Source organism: Danio aesculapii, chromosome 17 (genome assembly GCF_903798145.1).
Source record: "Danio aesculapii chromosome 17, fDanAes4.1, whole genome shotgun sequence".
NCBI classification, from domain to species: domain Eukaryota; kingdom Metazoa; phylum Chordata; class Actinopteri; order Cypriniformes; family Danionidae; genus Danio; species Danio aesculapii.
Window position 1 is genome coordinate 2,030,197 of NC_079451.1, and position 22,567 is coordinate 2,052,763.

The 22,567-nt window shown below is 39.8% G+C and overlaps 2 protein-coding genes across 2 annotated transcripts in view; one reads left to right on the top strand and one right to left on the bottom strand.

Annotated features, from left to right (window-relative positions):
* The window catches only part of eipr1 (EARP complex and GARP complex interacting protein 1), a 39,845-nt gene extending 27,570 nt beyond the window's left edge, over positions 1–12,275 (bottom strand). Inside the window, exons 1-3 of the mRNA XM_056477388.1 lie at positions 12,126–12,275; positions 9,821–9,904; positions 4,694–4,826 (exon numbers count right to left, since the gene is read on the bottom strand). Of these exons, the coding sequence (XP_056333363.1) occupies positions 4,694–4,826; positions 9,821–9,904; positions 12,126–12,179 (271 nt within the window). The 5' untranslated portion in view covers positions 12,180–12,275. The remainder of the gene's footprint in view (positions 1–4,693; positions 4,827–9,820; positions 9,905–12,125) is intronic.
* Positions 12,276–12,404: 129 nt separating this feature from the next.
* The window catches only part of trappc12 (trafficking protein particle complex subunit 12), a 29,595-nt gene continuing 19,432 nt past the window's right edge, over positions 12,405–22,567 (top strand). Inside the window, exons 1-4 of the mRNA XM_056476910.1 lie at positions 12,405–12,464; positions 15,198–15,503; positions 16,213–17,045; positions 18,764–18,880. Coding sequence (XP_056332885.1) covers positions 15,218–15,503; positions 16,213–17,045; positions 18,764–18,880 — 1,236 coding nt within the window. The 5' untranslated portion in view covers positions 12,405–12,464; positions 15,198–15,217. The remainder of the gene's footprint in view (positions 12,465–15,197; positions 15,504–16,212; positions 17,046–18,763; positions 18,881–22,567) is intronic.

Genomic DNA, 22,567 nt, shown 5'->3' on the forward strand with positions numbered 1-22,567 from the left:
ATATTAAATAAATGAACAAATTATTTAATTGTGTTTGTGTGTTTTCTAAGACAAACAAACAAATGACTGACTGACTGACTGAATGAATGAATGAATGACTGAATGAATGAATGGAAAAAATTATAGATTTAAAAAAATTAAATAAATAAATACTAAATAAATAAGTAAATTAATAAAATGATTAATTGAGTGATTAATTGTGTTTTCTAAGACAAATGAATGAATGAATGAATGAATGAAAAAAGGAATATTTTTTTTGTTGTTTGTGTGTTTTCTAAGAGAAAAAAATAATGAATGAATGAATGAATGAATGAATGGATGAATGAATGAAAAAATAAATGAAATTTTTTTATGTTGTTTGTGTGTTTTCTAAGAGAAAATATGAATGAATGAATGAATGAATGAATGAATGAATGGATGAATGAATGAAAAAATAAATGAAATTTTTTTTATGTTGTTTGTGTGTTTTCTAAGAGAAAATATGAATGAATGAATGGATGAATGAATGAATGGATGAATGAATGAATGAAAAAATAAATGAAATTTTTTTATGTTGTTTGTGTGTTTTCTAAGAGAAAATATGAATGAATGAATGGATGAATGAATGAATGGATGAATGAATGAATGAAAAAATAAATGAATAAATTTTTTATGTTTGTGTGTTTTCTAAGAGAAAAAATGAATGAATGAATGAATGAATGAAAAAATAAATGAATAAAACATTTTTATGTTGTTTGTGTGTTTTCTAAGAGAAAAAATGAATGAATGAATGAATGGATTAATGAATGGATAAATGAATGAATGAATGAATGAATGAAATGTTTTATGTTGTTTGTGTGTTTTCTAACAGAAAAAATGAATGAATGAATGAATGAATGAATGAATGAATGAATGAAAAAATAAATGAATAAAATGTTTTATGTTGTTTATGTGTTTTCTAAGAGAAAAAATGAATGAATTAATGCATGAATGAATGAATGAAAAAATAAATGAATAAATTTGTTATGTTGTTTGTGTGTTTTCTAAGAGAAAAATAAATGAATGAATGAATGAATGAATGAATGACCTAAAAAAAATAAATGAATAAAATAAAAAACTAAATATTATTCACAGGTATGTCATTCGTTTTGACTGTACGTCAAACAAACATTGTCACTGTCAAAACAAACTTTTATTTTTGGTACGATTAATCGTGACTAATCTTTGATGTAATTTACAGAAACGGTACTATATTGTGAAATATATTGCTATGAGGAGTACTTATATCGTGATACGATATTTTTGTTATATCGTCCAGCCCTGCAGCTGTTTTTCTGGTTTTGTTTGGTGTAAGAGGAAAAGAGCTGTTCTGAGATCAGTGCAGCGAGCTGCGAGTGGAGGAGCTGGTGATGGAGGCAGACTCTGTGCCGCCTGTCCGGAGACTCCATTAGCCTGAATGTCACGGTAATTACATTCCTCTTTTGAACTCCACCATGACATCCTGCACACCAGCCTCATCGTAATGAAGATGGAAGCAGAAATGGGGAAAGAGTCAGATCTCGCCTTCCACTCGGAGCAGAGAGCGTCAGTAACCAGCCACAGGCGTCAGTCGCTCAAACACAGGATTTAATTAAAACATTTCAAGTTCAATTGTTTCTTTGTGTTTGTGTGTGTTTTAATTGCCTCAAGGCGAGTGCTAGAATGTGTCATATATTGAAGTAGCAGCCTGTGTGTTAAGATTGTGCAAGAGAAGTCACACACCCACGTGCGCATTTAAAGTATACAGTTTTGTCAATGGTCACACGAAAATTGATGCTTTACACAGCCCTAAAAGTAAGTACAAAATACATTGAAGATAGTAGCTGAATCTCAAATCCAGGGACATACTTAAACTACTATTTAACTGAATTGCTACAACTATTTACTACACAACCGTTAGAAAAGTGTGTTCTATAGAGTATGAATGTGAGTAGTATGAATGAAATTAGAATGTACTACATGTGCAATTTGTCATTATCACATGACCTACCCGCAGCAGCTACACCACCACCAGCAACACCCGCCTCACCCCAACACCCAACACGATCAATTTCCCCGACTGCAACACAATCTTCAATTTCCCCAATCGCACCACGATCTTCAATTTCGCCGACCGCACCACGATCTTCAATTTCCCCGACCGCAACACGATCTTCAATTTCCCCGACCGCACCACGATCTTCAATTTCCCCGACCGCAACACGATCTTCAATTTCCCCGACCGCACCACGATCTTCAATTTCCCCGACCGCAACACGATCTTCAATTTCCCCGACCGCACCACGATCTTCAATTTCCCCGACCGCACCACGATCTTCAATTTCCCTGACCGCATCACGATCTTCAATTTCCCCGACTGCAACACAATCAGATATTTCCCCTATCGCACCACGATCTTCAATTTCGCCGACCGCACCACGATCTTCAATTTCCCCGACCGCACCACGATCTTCAATTTCCCCGACTGCACCACGATCTTCAATTTCCCCGACTGCACCACGATCTTCAATTTCCCCGACCGCACCACGATCTTCAATTTCCCCGACCGCACCACGATCTTCAATTTCCCCAATCGCACCACGATCTTCCAATTTCCCAGACTGCATCACAATCTTCAATTTCCCCGACCGCACCACGATCTTCAATTTCCCCAACCGCACCGCAATCTTCAATTTCCCCAATCGCACCACGATCTTCAATTTCCCCGACCGCACCACGATCTTCAATTTTCCTGACCGCATCACGATCTTCAATTTCCCCGACTGCACCACGATCTTCAATTTCCCCGACCGCACCACGATCTTCAATTCCCCCGACCGCACCACGATCTTTAATTTCCCCAATCGCACCACGATCTTCAATTTACCCGACTGCACCACGATCTTCAATTTCTCCGACCGCACCACAATCGTCAATTTCCCCAATCGCACCATGATCTTCAATTTCCCTGACCGCACCACGATCTTCAATTTCTCCGACCGCACCACAATCGTCAATTTCCCGGACCGCACCATGACCTTCAATTTCCCCAATTGCACCCCGATCTTCACTTTCCCCAATCGCACCAAGATCTTCAATTACCCCGATCGCACCACAATCTTCAATTTCCCCAATTGCACCAGGATCTTCAATTTCTCCGACCGCACCACAATCGTCAATTTCCCCGACCGCACCACGATCTTCAATTTCCCCAATCGCACCATGATCTTCAATTTCCCCAATCGCACCACGATCTCCCAATTTCCCCGACCGCACCACGATCTTCAATTTCCCTGACCCCCCCACAATCTTCAATTTCCCCAATCGCACCAGGATCTTCAATTTCTCAGACCGCACCACAATCGTCAATTTCCCCGACCGCACCACAATCGTCAATTTCCCCGACCGCACCACGATCTTCAATTTCCCCGACCGCACCACGATCTTCAATTTCCCCAATTGCACCCCGATCTTCACTTTCCCCAATCGCACCAAGATCTTCAATTACCCCGATCGCACCACAATCTTCAATTTCCCCAATTGCACCAGGATCTTCAATTTCTCCGACCGCACCACAATCGTCAATTTCCCCGACCGCACCACGATCTTCAATTTCCCCAATCGCACCATGATCTTCAATTTCCCCAATCGCACCACGATCTCCCAATTTCCCCGACCGCACCACGATCTTCAATTTCCCTGACCGCACCACGATCTTCAATTTCCCTGACCCCCCCACAATCTTCAATTTCCCCAATCGCACCAGGATCTTCAATTTCTCAGACCGCACCACAATCGTCAATTTCCCCGACCGCACCACAATCGTCAATTTCCCCGACCGCACCACGATCTTCAATTTCCCTGACCGCACCACGATCTTCAATTTCTCCAATCGCACCACGATCTTCAATTTCCCCATTCGCACCACGATCTTCAATTTCCCCGACCGCACCACAATCGTCAATTTCCCCGACCGCACCACGATCTTCAATTTCCCCAATCGCACCACAATCTTCAATTTCCCCAATCGCACCACGATCTTCAATTTCCCCAATCGCACCACGATCTTCAATTTCCCCATTCGCACCACGATCTTCAATTTCCCCGACCGCACCACAATCGTCAATTTCCCCGACCGCACCACAATCGTCAATTTCCCCGACCGCACCACGATCTTCAATTTCCCCAATCGCACCACAATCTTCAATTTCCCCAATCGCACCACGATCTTCAATTTCCCCAATCGCACCACGATCTCCCAATTTCCCCGACCGCACCACAATCTTCAATTTCCCCAATCACACCACGATCTTCAATTTTCCCCGACCGCACCACGATCTTCAATTTTCCCAACCGCACCACGATCTTCAATTTCCCCAACCGCACCATGATCTTCAACTTCAATAGAGGGGCCTACTGAAAATTTAGATGTATAGGGCCCAAAATTGCTGGCTACACCCCTGCATGTAAATAGTGAATGCAGTTTTACAGCACGTGCTGGGTACACAGACCATTTTTCCCATCCTTAAAATAGTAAATTAATCTCCGCAGTCACTATATTAAGGAGTAGTATGTTTACTAGTATGTTCTAGTATGTTCTAGTATGTTTTTGTGCACGTGTGGTGTGAACCAAAACTACGGCACCATTAAACACAAAGACATGTGCAGATGTTGTATGTGGAAGAGGAAGACTCACTCTTGTTGTAGCATGTGGTCAACACGGCCTTGTCTGCCGGACTGCCGCTGATGTGCCATATCTCTCCAGCATCGTGCAGGAGGACGCTCTTATTAATCATATTATTCTCATCATCAAAGTCAATGATGTGGATCTGGAGGAGAGAAACAAAGCAGAGCGCTGAGAAGAGAGAGCGAGAGAGAGTCCTGGCGGCAGTTCAAAGAGCCGGGACTTCACTCGAAGATATTTGCTTTAATATGACAATAAATGAAATCTCTAACGCTTTTTAAACTTCACACACTCGTCCTGACGCTGATTTCCCAGCTTTTTTTATTCCTGCTTTGAAGAGGCTGCGTCTTTTGAACTGATTTTAGATGCAGGAAAGTTTTGTATAGCGTCGCACATTTGAAGAAGAAAAAGAATGCAGTTTTACAGATGCTTGAAATGTGGCCCTCAGAAGACAGGTTGCTATCAAAAATCACCACCAAATTTCTGACTAAAGACATGGACAGAACTGAAATTCCATCAAGGGTTAGACAGGATTCTAGGTTTTAGAGCGAAAGGCTTGTTTTACCACAGCCATATCACCCTGCAGCCCAAGACCGGTTACTCACTGAAGCTAAGCAGGGCTGAGCCTGGTCAGTACCTGGATGGGAAACCACATGGGAAAACTAGGTTGCTGCTGGAAGTGGTGTTAGTGAGGGCAGTAGGGGGCGCTCAACCTGTGGTCTGTGTGAGTCCTAATGCCCCAGCATAGTAAAGGGGCCACCATAATGTCAGTGAGCACCGTCTTTCGGATGAGACGTTAAACTGAGGTCCTGACTCTCTGTGGTCATTAAATCCCATGGCACTTCTCGTAAAAAGTAGGGGTGTAACCCCGGTGTCCTGGCCAAATCCCTTACCCATCATGGCCTCTCAATCATCCCCTTCCACTGAATTGGTTCTATCCCTGTCTCTCCACTCCACCAATAGCTGGTGAGTGGTGAGCACACTGGCGCCGTTGTCCTGTGGCTGCTGTCACACCATCCAAGTGGATGCTGCACACTGGTGGTGGTCTGGAGAGACCCCCTCATGATTGTGAAGCGCTTTGGGTGTACAGCCATACACAATAAATGCGCTATATAAATACACATTACATTACAAAAAAGAAAGACCTCAGTTGTATCTGAATTTAGTAATAAGAAGTTTTTAGTCATTTAATTTTTAATATCAGCTATGAAATCTGTTAAATTCGTGAATTCGTACAAATGATCAGGTTCAGGGGAGATACAGAGCTTATAATCGCTGTTTATTATTGATATTGCTTTCTGGTAAAAAGTATTTTTAACGTAAAAAGTAAGTGACCAAGAACCGAGGCCCCGTTTACAGTGAAGCATTTTAGAATGAAAACCATTCACGACCACACTGGCGTTTCTGAACAGCTCTTCGTCCACACTACACCGCTGAAAACGCACATCACATGACCACACACACAATCTGACATGTGCTGCAGCGTATGCGCACGTCTGAGCTCCAGGCAGTCAGCAGGTGCTTTGAGCACACCTCCCCAGGTGAGAGCAGCACACATCGGACAATTCATCAAGGACCTACTGCTGGATCTCATCTCATTATAGTTGGTAAACGTGATATTTAATTCATCTAGTCTCTTATCTAACGACATATTCCCCAACTTTGGTCTTGTAAAACTATTACTTGCCCTCAGCTAACATGTTTTGACTGAGCGCAAAGATAAGTTAATATATTCCTTATATATGCCTTTAATTCCTTAGTTGTATAAATGTATTGTACGTTATACTTTTATAATGGTCATTATTGATTATTAAAACTCATATTCAGCAAAAGAATCAGGGTGTGTTTCATGTTTTTCAATGAAAATGAAAGGAGGCAGTTATGTTATAGGCTCCATTTTGTTATAAACATGCACACAGTGAAGATGACGCTCGTATGAAGATGTAGCTACACGATGCCTCATTTTTGGTGTCTATCAAACTGTTAATATCGAAATGAAAATAGGCAGTTCCTTATATCGTGTTGTTGTTTTATTGTTAAGATAGCCAGGATGATGTGAATGAGGTTATAAAGTACACTGTACCCTTTGTAGATTTACCTGTCGTGTCCTCGGGAGTTTGTTTTCCATATCAGACTTGCAGAGTCTGGACTTACAAGGATGCAAGACTGAACTTTGTGCACTTAATATTGAGAAAAAGCCCCAATCAGAATGTTGAATGTCTGCAGCCACGTCTCTGTTTTCCCCTATCCACACTGACATGCAGCTGCAGCGTCTTAAAAACCAAAACGCCCTCTTCAGCGTTTCCAAAACGCTCCATTTTCATGGCTCAAAATCTCTGGGGTAGTGTGGACAGAAGGTGTGACCGTAGCAAAGTTATGCATTTTAAAACAAACACTCATTAGTAATGTAAACAGGGCCTTAGTTCTTCCTAGTGCACATTGACCATTGTATTGCTTGTCAATGTGTTATTTCTGTAACCTTCGAACGAACTTTCCTGAACTTCACCAAGATTTGTTCAAAACCTCTTTGACTTTCTTTCTTCCACTGAACCAGAAAGTAGATCTTTCGTAGAAAGCTGAAAATCTGTAACCATTGACATCCATAGTATTTTTTGTTCCAGTCATGGATGTCAGTGTTTACAGGCTCTTCAAAATATCTTCTGCTGTGTTCAACAGAAAAGGAAACTCATAAGGTAGAGTAAATAGTGAAAACTGTCCCTTTAATAGTTGAATAATTGAGTAATTGGACATTAAAGGAGAGTTATTATGCAACAATCTATTTTAAAAAGGGTTTAAAAACAGTTGTGCGGAAATCGTTTGTGAATATAACCAGCCTATAATGTTGAAAATTAATTAATTATGTTTTATAATCACACTTGATAAAATCAGTCTGCAGAAACACTTTGATTGACATTCTCTCTTTGTACGTGTCATCAGAGGAGGAAAGCCCCGCCCACTAGTGACCATCTCTCCCTCATTAGCATAGACAGTGTGTCATTTCTGTAACGTTTGAAGAAGCTTTCTGATACTTTGCCATGCTTTGTTACAAACCTCTATGAGTTTCTTCCACCGAACACAAAGAAGATATTCAGAAGAATGCTGAAAACCATTGACTTCTGTTGTATCTTTTGTCCCTGTTATGGACGTCAGTGGAAGCGCTCTTCTGCTTTCAACAGAAAAAGACTCTCAGGAAGGTTTGGGAGCATCTGAGGGAGAGCGAACTTTAGCGCTACGGCAAGAGACGAGGCTCATGTGATAATTCACTGTGGAGCAGAGGCTGATAAATCACAAGCCGGTCTCTCCAAGCCCAGCGCTCATTACACAACCTTCCAACGCCTCCAATTATCCTGTCCAGCCATCGGAATTTATTTGTATTGCCTCCCTCCATAAAATTATAACGTCGCCTAATAATTCTCCTTCAGTGCAGTCCAACCCAAGGTTAATGGCTTCCTCTCCAACTCTCAGCTGCCTGAAAACCAAAGATGGCCTCGCGTCCACACACACACACACACACACACACACACTGTACCTTTAGGGTACACTTTTGTACTCTTAAGTTACTACAGTTTACTCAATCATTTTCAATTTCGGCTTAGTCCCTTTATTAATCAGGGGTCACCACACAGTGGAATGAACCGCCAATTTATCCAGCATATGTTTTACACAGCAGATTCCCTTCCAGCTGCAACCCATCTCTGGGAAACATCCATACACACTCATTCACACACATAGACTACGGACACTTTAGCTTACCCAATTCACCTGTACCACATGTTTTTTGGACTTGTGGGGGAAACCGGAGCACCTGGAGGAAACCCACGCCAATACCTCAAGACATGGGCGATTTATAAATAGAGCAAACATTTTGGAAGCGTTAAAAGTGTCGAAGAAGATGTCCAAAATCGTCACACGCATTGACCTAGAGACTGTTTAGATGCACGTCACTGATTACTGTTACTTTATTAGGACCGAAATTACCTTAAATACCCAGCAGGCACAAGACGTCAACATGACATCAGATTGACGTTGTACCCCAACGTCGTGGGGACGTTGCATTTTGTTTGGAAATGAAAATCATAACTCAACGTCAGGCTGACGTCAATGTCCAACATCCAACCTAAAATCAACCAAATATCAACGTCTAATGATGTTACAGCTTGACGTTGTATGGATGTTACCACTATGATGTCTATTAGACGTTGGATTTTGGTTGCCAAACCTGACGAATAAATGTCAGTATTTGACGTGAATATGACGTTGGATTTTGGTCACTTTCCAACACAACCTAAAATCAACCAAATATCAACATCATTTGATGTTGTTATTTGACGTTAAAATAAGATCGTCCTGAATTTTGGTCACCTGACATCACAACCTAAATCTAACCTAATATTAACATCTTATGACGTTGTGTGCCTGCTGGGCAATAACTAAATGCACTACAGAATGTTACGTTTACACACATCCACAAATTACAGTCGGTTTCTTTGAGCACAGAACCCCAGGTGAGAGCAGCACACGTCGGACAATTCATCGAGGATCTACTGCTGGATCTCATCTCACTATAGTTGCACTATAGTGATATTTAATTCATCTCGTCTCTATCTAAAGACTCTTTGGTCTTGTCAATCTATTACTTGTTCTAAGGTAACGTGTTTTGGCTGAGCGCAAAGATAAGTTAATATATTATTTTATGTAACCACGTACACTGATTCTGCACATTTGACTGATTCCATGCCTTTATTTCCTTTATTGTATAAACTTATTGTAGGTTATACTTTTATAATGGCCATTACTAATAATTTAAACTGAATTTCAGCAAAAGAGTCAGGGTGTGCTTTATATTTTTCAATGAAAATGAAAGGAGGACGTTGTGTAATAGGCTCTGTTTTGCATAGAGTGAAGATGACGCTCATATAAATATGTAGGTTATATTCACACACTGCTGCCACACAACTGTGTTTTAACCCCTTATAAAAGTGATTTTTGCACAATAGGTCCCCTTTAAATGAACACGAATTAACAACACACATAAAAATAGACTCTGTAACATCAGCACTGGGATCATTATATCAAATTTGAGGATTCCAGCTGAATCCACGGCAGACGCGCCACAATCCTATGCATACGTTCACTCACCTGGTTATCAAATTTGAGTGACTGTGTGCCCACTAGAAACCTGATGGCATCTGTCTCAGCTGTCTGAGCTGTCAGAGCTCGAGCCTGCAAACCACAGCCCATGCATTAATGATACACACACACACACACACACACACACACACACATATAAATTTATATATGACACAAAATGACTGTCAGCTTTCCGGATATCATAGGTGGGTTGGTTCATTAACATATTTTCTGTCCGAAAGTAAGTTCACACAAAAAAAGTACACAGTCTTCACTGTAAAGCTGACTCAACTTAAACTTTAAATTTTTAATTTTAAGTTGGCTGACGCAGTGGCGCAGTAGGCAGTGCTGTCGCCTCACAGCAAGAAGGTCGCTGGTTCGAGCCTCGGCTGGGTCAGTTGGTGTTTGAAGTTTGCATGTTCTCCCTGCGTTCGTGTGGGTTTCCTCCGGGTGCTCCGGTTTCCCCCACAGTCCAAAGACATGTGGTACAAGTGAATTGAGTAGGCTAAATTGTCCGTAGTGTATGAGTGTGAATGACTGTGTGTGGATGTTTCCCAGAGATGGGTTGCGGCTGGAAGGGCATCCGCTGCGTAAAACAAATGCTGGATAAATTGGCAGTTCATTCCGCTGTGGCGACCCCGGAATAATAAAGGGACTAAGCCGACAAGAAAATGAATGAATTTCAAGTTGACCTTAAAGGTGGCACGGTGGCTCAGTGGTTAGCACTGTCGTCTCACAGCAAGAAGGTTGCTGGTTCGAGTCCCGGCTGGCAAAGTTGGCATTTCTGTGTGAAGTTTGCATGGTCTCCCTGTGTTGGCGTGGGTTTCCTTCGGGTGCTCCGGTTTCCCCCACAGTCCAAACACTTTCGCTATTGGGGAATTGGATGAACTAAATTGTCCGTAGTGTATGAGTGTGTGTGAATGTGAGAGTGAATGGGTGGGAAAGTAGTGGGTTGCTGCTGGACGAGCATCCGCTGGGTAAAACATATGCCGGAATAGTTGGCGGTTCATTCCACTGTGGTGACCCCTGATGAATAATGACTAAGACGAAGGAAAATTAATAAATAAAGTTGACCTCATAAGGCAACTTACTGCAGAGCTTTTTGAATTAATTAAACTTAAATTGACTCAACAACAGCATTTGGGTTAAAAGTTGAGTCAACTCAACAAAGCTCTAAAATTGTAAAAGTTTTAAGTTGAGTCAACTTTTCTTGTTTTTTTTATAGTGTAGGAAACATTACAATCTAAACAAGCAACTCGCTAAATAACAGAAACTGATGTTTATTTGGTTTGTTAGGACCACAATACTGCAGTCTAAGTTAATCAATTATTTAAAGGAACTCAAATTGATGTGTGGGTTGCTGAAATGATGTAGAAATCTGCTTGTTAAGTATGACATCATGTGAAGCAGCTTGGGATCTATTAAACTGTACAAAACGCTCAACAAATGGTATTAATAAACATTTACAAAGCGATATAGTACTCCCAAAAATCATGATCGCAATATATATATATATATATATATATATATATATATATATATATATATATATATATATATATATATATATATATATATATATATCCATGCCTAATATCAGATAGCCAGAAGGTGCTCAATTTTTGTTATAAATTGTTAAAATATTGGTGTCTGTGATGCAGTAAGTGCACCAAAGAGACTGTCATGTACACTTGGGGTATAACGGATCACGGCTGATCCGTGATTCATACAGATAACAACCCACGGTTCAGAACACACATGACCCACAGGTTAATACATTTTGTTTACTTTTAGATTAATCCTAAATGTGTAATGATCGCAGAGAGATCGCCTCTCACTGAAATCACATGTATGAAAGCATTTAGGCTTTCCTAAATATATCCTAAATATAAACATAAATATATTCATATATATATATATATAATTTTAGGCACTATTGACGTTGATATTTATGTATAATGTGTTTTTGAATCAAATGATGTATATAGATTATTTTTATACACACACACACACACACACACACACACACACACACACACACACACACACACCGCAATATAATGTAGTATATGCACCATATAATACATTTAAATGAAATGGTAATGATAGTAGTTTCATTTAGGTGATATGATCATACATTGTGTTATTGAAACGAAACCTATATTTCTACATTTATAATGTTAGGTACTAAGACATGTAACCATCTAATTTGACACTTGAAATAATACAACAGATTTAAAAAGCCATTGTGTTTATATGAAGCTGGTCTCATAAGAATATAAAGATACAACATAAAGCCATTCAGTAACGTTACCTGAAACTCCAGGCCATAAATAACCGGTGCATCATCCTCCATCTTTTTTACCATTCATGTATTCATTTATAATGTAATTCTGAGATAAACATTCTCCTCTTTATCGAAAACTAATAACACGTACAGCAGTTCCGCGAGAGTCAAAATGAAGCTTACGCAAACAGCGCACTGAAACTTACGTAATGCGCTTGCGGCTGCAGTCGAGCTTTAGCGTAAGTTTGTTCGTGAATCAGTAGAGAGGATGTTTGTCACCTTTCGTACACCGTAGGGATAGTTTTTCACGCCAGTGCGCATGCGTTTGTTTACACCGCTGTCATCTCAGCGTTCATTTAACTGAAGGTAAACTCATGTTTTTACTGTTTTTAATAAACATTAACATAACAAACAATGTGACGGTATTTAAAATGCCATTCAGTCATTTAATTTAGTGTAAATTCATGTTGTCGTCACAGAGCTCTTCAGATATGCTAGCCTAATCATATTTGACTATGGCTTCTTCAGTATGTTTGTGTTTTTGTTTAGCATTGTGATGAATATGAGGATGATGAATCTGTATTTTGTATTAGTTAGAGACGAAAAAAGGATTTCACGTATTGAAAATAGAGTTTATTTGTCATGTCTTAGATGTGCATGATCGTTTGCTTGATTTTACGTGCTAAATATGTTAAATACAATATATAATAGAGAATTTCTGAATGCACTTGTTAAATTTAATTACCCTTAACTGTATTTGTATAGTACTTCAAAGCTTAAAAATCTGATGTTTCATACTGCACTTGCATGCATAAAGTACCCCCCAAAAACACATGATTGTAATAATTGTATTGCATTTTGCAATTATTATTTATATATGTGCAATAATATAAAATAAAGTCAGACACTCCATGATTTTGCAGGGCAATTTTGTATTTTTTAATTATTATTATTATTATTACAATTTCTGGAATAAAATGTCTGATTTTGTGGCGCCTTTTCTGAAAACGTGCCGTTATTTGCTTGTTTTTGTATTTTGATGTGAAAATAATAGAGGTAAAGTTGGTTTTATATTTGTATATTCGTTTATTTAGCAGTCTCTGTATTGTTTAATAGAGGTAAAGCTGGTTTTATATTCGCACATTCGTTCATTTAGCAGTCTCTGTATTGTTTACCATGTTACTCTGAATATTTGATCGGAATCATCATGCAAGTATGACTTCAAAACAACATTAGCACTATCTAATTCACTGTGAACAATGTTGAACTTTGAAAATCATTTGCTGCTAATATGATTTCCCTATTTAGAATTTGCAAAGAATACTTTTCTGAAATTATATTATTAAGGTGAATGTCTGAATATCCGAATATAAAACCAACTTCACCTCTATGTGAAAATACATAATCTTGTAAAACGTTTTATTTTATTGATCTCACCAACCATTGGACTTGCAAAATCCTGAAGGGACTGATTGGGTTTTTATTTGATCATAAAATTATGTTAATATATTCAGCTGTTATGTTAACAATACTTCAAATATAGTACAATAATTCTTAAAGGATAAGTAAAGTTTTTATATGTAATTATATTTTAAACTTTTGGCCTACTCAATGGGTCAGAAATTAGTCTTAAGTTTGACTAATTGCATTTAATCAAATTTTTTTTTACTATTATGATGTAGTGTGCGTGCGTGTGTGTGTGTGTGTGTGTGTGTGTGTGCGTGTGTGTGCGTGTGTGTGTGTGTGTGTGTGTGTGTGTGTGTGTGTGTGTGCGTGTGTGTGTGAATAAAATTCAGTTAAACATCTGCGAAAATGGGTTTCTGTTGAATCAGGGAATCTTTCGTCCATCCCATATCTGTTTTCAAACAAAAAAAAAAAGGAAAATTAAGAAGATGGCCAGAAAAAACGAGATTTTGGCTCGATTTTCGTTTTTTTATTTAGGGTAGGAAAACAGATAAACGACTTTAAAATTCATTATACACATGTAGGTGGTGCTGAAACGCCCATTTTCTTCTGATTGGTTAACCAAATCTGAGCTCGTGACGTAGCCCTCAAAATAAGAGCCCTCTAAGGACCATACTCAAGCTTTTAATTATTGTTATTTAATTATATATATATAAAATAAGTTAACATATTCTGTCATTTGATCAGTTATCAGGCTTACATTCATTGCGTATGCATAAATGAAATAAAAACGTAAATTAGAGATATTATTAGACTTTTGTCATTAAAATAATTTATATTACCTTTGCATTTAACATCTCACAAGAACACTTTTAACAATGGTAGGTTGGACTTTTACACATAGGTTAAATAAAATGAAAAAATTCACAATAACATGTCTGTTATCTTCACATAGTTATTCCTAAAGTTAATTCGTTCAATTTAATCCACTGGGGAAAAATACGTTTGGTTAGGTAATTAATTAATTCATTCATTTTTTTTCGGCTTAGTCCCTTTATTAATCTGGGGTCACCACAGCGGAATGAACCGCCAACTTATCCAGCATATGTTTTACGCAGCGGATTCCCTTCCAGCTGTAACCCTATTCTGTATTCTGTGCAACACCCATACACTCTTGCATTCACACACGTACACTACGGCCAATTTAATTTATTCAATTCACCTGTACCGCATGTGTTTGGACTGTGGGGGAAACCGGAGCACCCGGAGGAAACCCACGGGGAGAACATGATACAAACTCCACACAGAAATGCCAACTGACCCAGCCAAGGCTCGAACCAGCAACATTCTTGCTGTGAATCGATCGTGCTACCCACTGCGCCACCGCGCTGCCCTTGGTTAGGTAATCTTCAATCAAATTTAACCATTTGCTTCCGCTTTTGGAGTGCCGGTCCTTCTGTTGACGTCAACCTGAAGGTTTCCATAGCAACTGTATAGTGATATTCCTAACCACACCTATCTTACCGTTACATTGTTTTGAGGGAATGATGCACAAAACAAAGCCCCGCCCCCTTCTCAATACTCTGTTTTAGCTATAAAGTACATCAGCAAACTGAAATAAAACTCTTCTGCTCTTTAATTGAAGTGATCAGTTTTAGTTGTACCTGATGTACTTACCTGTGTGTGCTTTAATAGGGAATACTCAAGCTGGACTCATGGACAGCAGTGAAGGTCCAGCTCAGAGGCCCGTCACTCTGGATATAGATGGAGGCATTGAGACCCCGGAGGCCTCTGTCCTGCCCCAGAACGACCCAACAGAAGCTTCATATCAGGAGGAGAGCATCGATCTGGATGCTGAAAACTTTGCTTCACCGCCGGACGACAGCATTCACTCGGAGAGCCTCATGGACAAGCTGAACGACCAGATGATGGAGAGCGTGATGATTTCAGACTCGCCCAACAGCGAGGAAGAGGACGCGGTTGCTGTTGACTCACTTTTAGGTAGGCTCAATTTGTTTTGTCGCGATTAAAAGCTTTTATCATGATATATGGTATTATCACGATATTGATCTAATGCCTTGTTTCCACCGAGTGTAACAGTACGATACACCACAATTTGGTACGGGTCACCGTTATCAGGCTTGTCTCCACTCCCAAATGGTACCCTTCTGGTAGGTGTGGTGTTTGACAGAAAGCTGCAGTTGACGTCATTCTCTGGATTAATTAAATGAGTGTGTGTGTGAAGTTTCAGCTTAAAATACCACACAAATAATATTTTATAACTCTCTGAAACTGACCCTTAAGATCCTAAATGTGGCGTTTTGGTGACCGTCACTTTAAATTCAAATGAGATTGTGCTCTTTTCAGAAGAGGGCGGAGCTACAGATGCCTGTGTGTCAGCATAGTGGCAGATTCAAAACAAGACTAACAGCCTATGCTACTGAGGGAGAGATGGTCACTAGTGGGCGGGGCTTTCTCTCTCTGATGACACGTACAAAGGGAGAATGTCAATCAAAGTGTTTCTGCAGACTGTTTTGATCAAGCGTGATTATAACAAATATAATTAATTAATTAATTAGGCTATATTCACACACTGTTGCCACAAGTCATGGTGTTTTAAAGTGCCCACCATATCATTACTTAAAATGTCATGATGTTGTGCTCATAAATATTGAATTATTGATTATTATCACCATATGTCTTCTTTTAGGGCAGAATGATGATGAAGAGGCGTCCAAAACACCTGAGGGAGATGCAGAAGAGCGAAATGAAGATGATAGTACTGAACATGAAGAAACATCTGAGGGTTTATTGGAAGAAGAGGAGCAAGAGAAGATCATTCAGGCGGATGATGACAAAAGGGAAACTACTCCTCAACAAGACCCGAACCTAGAAACTCCCGAATCTCAGGACGCATCCATCGAAATAAATACAGTTTCATCCCCTAGAGAAGATCCCGTCCCAGTGTGTACGATCTTCAGCCAGGCAGCGCAAGCCAAAACACAAGCTCTTGTTCCTGATGGCTTCCAACCTACACTTGTAAAATCTCCCAGTTTTACAACGGGCAGCACAGAAACTCCCAACAAACTCATCCCGCAGGTGTGCCAGCCAAGTCCCAGCCTCAGTAAGTTCTTCACGGATAACGGCACGGTTAACCCAGCCTCAGACTTCTTTGATTCCTTCACGACGTCCACCTCGTTTATATCCGTCAGCAACCCGAACGCAGAGTCGCTCAATCCTCCAGAATCTCCTCAGGAAGCTGTACCAACCAGCACGTACTTTACACCAGTTGCGAGTAAACCACAAGCGAGTCCTGTTGAGGCCTCGGCTCCCATGAATAAGCTGCAGGCCGTGTTTTCGAGTGGAGACGACCCCTTCGCGAGCGCTCTGATCAATAGCGAGCTGGATAAGAGATATGATGCTTGGCTTCCCTCTGATGACACCAGGAAAGTTCTGATTTCGGTGGCCACACAGCAGATCAGCCCTGGTCAGATACCCAAAGAGCAGCTGGCCATGCCTGGACTCAAGTTTGACAACCTGCAGGTCAGTGCAGATTCACAATACATTTAACTAGAATTAAGGGTGCTTTCACGGCTAGATGTTTGTTTGGGAACCTGGCATGTTTGCCCCATTACCTTGGTTCGTTTGGGAATACGCCGCGATCGTGCTCTGATCCGCAACAAAACAGTCAGTCTGAGATCACCTGAATGAGGTGGATTCGGCTCAGTTTAAACGAACTCCATTGATATTTACATTAGATGTCGCCTACGTACGCTATTGTTGTCTGCATGCGTCAATAGAGCCGCCATTTTAGTACAGGGCAGCACTCCTTTGAAATTAATATGGGACCAAGGTGTAGTGGAGGACTGGCCATCTGGAGCCATAGCTATACACACATATGTACATACATGTATGATCGGGAGTTTTCCTGGTGGTCAGTATGCAAATATTCTTTTAAATTACAGAAATTATCATTTTCTACATCGATGGATCGTGTGTTTGTGTGTATGGAAATGTATTATCCTCCCTCCCTGTTAAATTTGGTCTAATCCACGTCCTGAAACACACCCCCTCTCCCACTTTCACTTGTAATGCTAACGGAGGGAGCGACTCGTTTGTGAATGAATCACCGTTATGAACGACTCATGTAGAACCATCGATATCCCTGCGTCTCGATGTACACATCCACCTTTCTGATCTAAATGATATATGATTTGTAATATTCAATAATTTAGGGTGGACAATGTGCACATAGAGGCGCAGGCACTGTTACGTTATCAAGCACCCTTATAAGTTACTACAAAAACTAACGTTCGTGAACTTAAGTTTCTTGTTGTCAAGCGTCTTGTTCATACCTGCGAACACTCCTGTTTTTCCCGAGAGTCTCCTGTATTTCAGACCCATCTCCCATATTGTTAAAACTCCCGGAATTCCAGCCAACCCCCCACCCATCCCCCCCGATTCCTGTGTTTTTTGGTTCAGTCCCCATGCGCACCGAACCCGACGTGCAACCATCTTCACACCTGCTCCGCAGTTCGCGCGTACCTTCACCCCCGTTCTTCAGTTCGCGCGCACCTTCCTCCCCACCCAACCCCCGCTCTTAGGTTCGCGCGCGCCTTCCGCCGGTCTTGTCGTATTTTATTTACATTGTTTGCTGATTTTATTCAACAAAACAAGCATAAGCCTAGAGTTTTGTGTGAGTTTGGTGCTACTTTGCCTCATGGTCAGTGCAGCAAGTGAATGTATTATCATCAATAACGTTACTTGTTTAGCACAAAAGTTCGTAACATACTAAATCGCAAAAAATGAAATCTTACCTATGAAATGTTACGCCTATATGTTTTCTTTGTTTGCTCGTTATTACACCCGTACACAGCGCTGACGTCCAGCATCTTCAGATTGGCTTTAGTCTTGACTAGTGCTGTTGAATGACTTTTGTGCTGGGAGCACTGTACAAATGCGGCGGCGCTATTGAGGCATGCTCAGGGTCTGTATGCGATATCTAGTGTATATATATCTATGAATGAACTCTAGAGCAGTTCTGCTGTAGTGAGAAAACAATACAATCCAATGTACTAACAAACCAGGTTATATCACTGGCAAAAAAGTCTGTTATCATCTGGTAGGGTGAATAAAATGTTAGATTAATGGTAGACTAAGACGGAGTGAATCATAATGTGGGTGAAATTTTTCCTTGCTCTCAGTGTATGAGCGCACTGAAATTAGAAGTCAAATATATTTGTGATGTTTCTGATTCACAGGGCGATGCAGTGAAAGATCTCATGCAGCGTTTTCTGGGCGAGCAGGCGGCCATGAAGAGGCAGGTGCTCTCGGCTAACTCTGTGGAGCAAAACTTCCTGGGTCTCAAACGGCTAATAGTGAGTAGCCGGTCATATTTGTTCATTGTTTCTAGTGTTAAAGTACACTACCTGACAAAAGTCTTGTCGCTTATCCAAGTTTTAGGAACAGCAAATAATAACTTGACTTCTAGTTGATGATTTGGTATCAGAAGTGGCTTATATGAAAGGCAAAGGCCTCTAGATGACGCATATTTGAGCACAATAAAATATGATTATGTCTTGATTATTACTGATTTCATTAGGACAGTAAGGTCTGACTCTGCTTAGACTAAAGTCTGGTCACTGAACCTTCAATAATGTCCAGTATAGAATATGTGGTCATGCTGCAGTGGAAACAGAATGAATATTGTGTCTGACTCCATCATGAGCTTGGAGGACTGCATCCATACATCTCTGCAATGACTCAAATCACTGATTAATAAAGTCATCTGGAATGGCAAAGAAAGCGTTCCTGCAGGACTCCCAGAGTTCATCAAGAGTCTTTGTGTTCATCTTCAACGCCTCCTCCTCCATCTTACCCCAGACATGCTCAATAATGTTGATGTCTGGTGACTGGGCTGGCCAATCCTGGAGCAGCTTGACTTTCTTTGCTTTCAGGAGCTTTGATGTGGAGGCTGAAGTATGAGAAGGAGCGCTATCCTGCTGGAGAATTGTCCCTCTCCTGTGGTTTGTAATGTAATGGGCAGCACAAATGTCTTGATACCTCAGTCTGTTGATGTTGATCATCCACTCTGCAGATCTCTCTCATCATGGTAAGCTAAGTTATTGAATTTTTTGAGCAGTTATTTAGAGTTAAACAGTTCACCATTTTTGAATTCGTTTAGCCGATTTCTTGTTCACATTTTGGGGTCACTTTTAGCTTAGCTTAGCATAATGAATTGAATCAGATTAGACCATTAGCATTTCATTAAAAAACTGAAAAAAATTGTTATGATCATTTTCCCATTTAAAGCTTGAGTCTTGTCAGCGCAATGGCCTAGTGGTTAGCGCGTCGACATATGGTGCAGTAGCACGTCAGGGTGTCCCGAGTTCGAATCCCGGTTCGAGGACATTTCCCTACCCTACCCCTCTCTTTCTCTCCAACTTCACTTCCTGACTAAATACTGTCCTATCTAACAAAGGCAAAAGGCCAAAAATAAATATATATAAAAAAAGTTTGAGTCTTCTGTAGTTACATTATGTAATAAGACTGATGGAAAATGAACAATTATGAAATGCTAATGGTCTAATCCAATTCAATTCATTATGCTAAGCTAAGGAATTGTTTGAGCAGTTATTTAAACAGTTGAGCTAAACTGTTGACCATTTTTGAATCCATTTAGCCGATTTCTTGTTCACATTTCAGGGTCACTTTTAGCTTAGCTTAGCATAATGAATTGAATCAGATTAGACCATTAGCATTTAATTCAGAAAAGAGTTTTGATAATTTTCCAATTTAAAGCTTGAGTCTTCTGTAGTTACATTGTGTAATAAGACCAACAAAAAATGAACAATTACGAAATGCTAATGGTCTAATCTGATTCAGTTCATTATGCTAAGCTAAGCTAAAATGACCCTGCCAGAACAAGAAATCTTCTGAAAGGATTCAAAAATGCTTCAAGTCAACTGTTTAACTCTAGGAGACTTGTAAAATGAGACTTTTGGAGGAGAAAAGGGTGGAGATTTCCTTTAAACAGCATGTATTTAATCAATAAAAAATATTTATTTCAATTGTAGAGCCCTCCATTTCAATAGTGTACATGTTCATTATCACAAATTATTGAACATCGGCATGTGGCTAGTGCATGTGTGTGTATAATGTGTGCGAGTGTAGTTTGTGTGAATGTGCGTGTGTGTTTGTGTCATATGCCAAGCAGCATGAAGTGCCAGCTGCAGCTCTAAGGGTTCAGAATTACTGCCTCACTGATTTGCCTCTGAACACGAACAACACACACACACACACACACACACACACACACACACACACAAGCCAGAGACACAGCCTAGCCTGCTGTGCCCACGTCCTTCACCCAAAGACAAGGATACACTGCATGCACGCCAGCTTGCGTGTGTGTGTGTGTGTGTGTGTGTGTGTGTGTGTGTGCTAGCAGCATTAGCACTGAGGCCGCCTGTAGTGGAAGCACGAGCTCTAATCCCCAGATCCTGGACTTCACAGACCAGATCAAGAAGCTCTGGAGCAGAGAAATGTGTGTGAGGCTTACAGTTACTGAGACACACACATAGGATTATTCCTCTGTTTATAGTCTTCACAGACACAGCATTATACAGTATATAACCCCTGGAGGGAGGCAGTGATAAGAAATACATTTGAATTTATGCATGTGGCGGATGCGTTAATTAAGGTTTATGTAAGGTGTTGTGCATTCCTGTGACTATAAACAATGATGTTGACTTGTTACTGTGGGATTTATAGGAGTCATGTACTGCATATGGTCATGTGCCTATGATCAATAATAATATCAAAGATCACAAAAAAAATATTTATTTTATTTATTTTATTTTAGTTTGTTTTTTATATTATTTTATATAAAATATTTAATTTATATAAATTTATTTATATACAAAAAAACATTATATATACATAAAAAAAATTATATATACATATATATACATATGTATATGCACGTGTGTGTGTGTGTGTGTGTATAAAATTATTTAATTTTATTAATTTAAAATAAATTATTTAATTTTATTTATTTTATATTCAATTATTTTGTAAAAATTTTATAAAATGTAATTTTTAATAAATTTAATAAATATACCAATCCATACTTAAAACATACTAACAAACATACTAGTCAAACTATAAACCTACTAACAACATGCTAATTCATACTATAAACCTACTAGCAACATGCTAATTCATACTAAAATCATGCAAACAACATGCTAGTGTATACTAGAACATACTAGCAACATGCTAATTCATTCTAGAACCATTCTAATTTATATTAGCAACTGCCTAACAGCCACTCAGCACCTTAGCAACCGCCTAGCAACCACTCTGAACACCTTAGCAACCACCTAGTAACACCTTAGTAACCACCTAGCAACACCCTAGCAACCGCCTAGCAACTCTTTAGCAACCACTCAAAACACCATTGCAATGCCCAAGCAACCACCTAGCAGCCACTCATCCTGGCAACCACCTTGCAACACCTTAGCAATGACTTGGAACACCCTAGCATCCACCGTGCAACACCTAAGCAACCATTCAGAACTCCCTAGCAACCACTTAGTGGTAACTCAAAACACCCTAGCGACCCCTTTGCAACCACCCTAGTAACCGCTTTGCAGCGTTAAACAGTTGACCATTTTTGAATCCATTTAACCGATTTCTTGCTCACATTTCAGGGTCACTTTTAGCTTAGCTTAGCATAATGAATTGAATCAGATTAGACCACTAGCATTTCATTAAAGAATAAGAGTTTTGATAATTTTCCTATTTAAAGCTCGAGTTTTCTGTAGTTACATCGTTTAATACGACCGATGGTAAATGAACAATTGCGAAATGCTAATGGTCTAATGCGATTCAATTCATTATGCTAAGCTAAGGAATTTTTGGAGCAATTATTTAGAGTTTGCAGCGTTAAACAGTTGACCATTTTTGAATCCATTTAACCGATTTCTTGTTCACATTTCGGGGTCACTTTTAGCTTAGCTTAGCATAATGAATTGAATCAGATTAGACCTTTAGCATTTCGT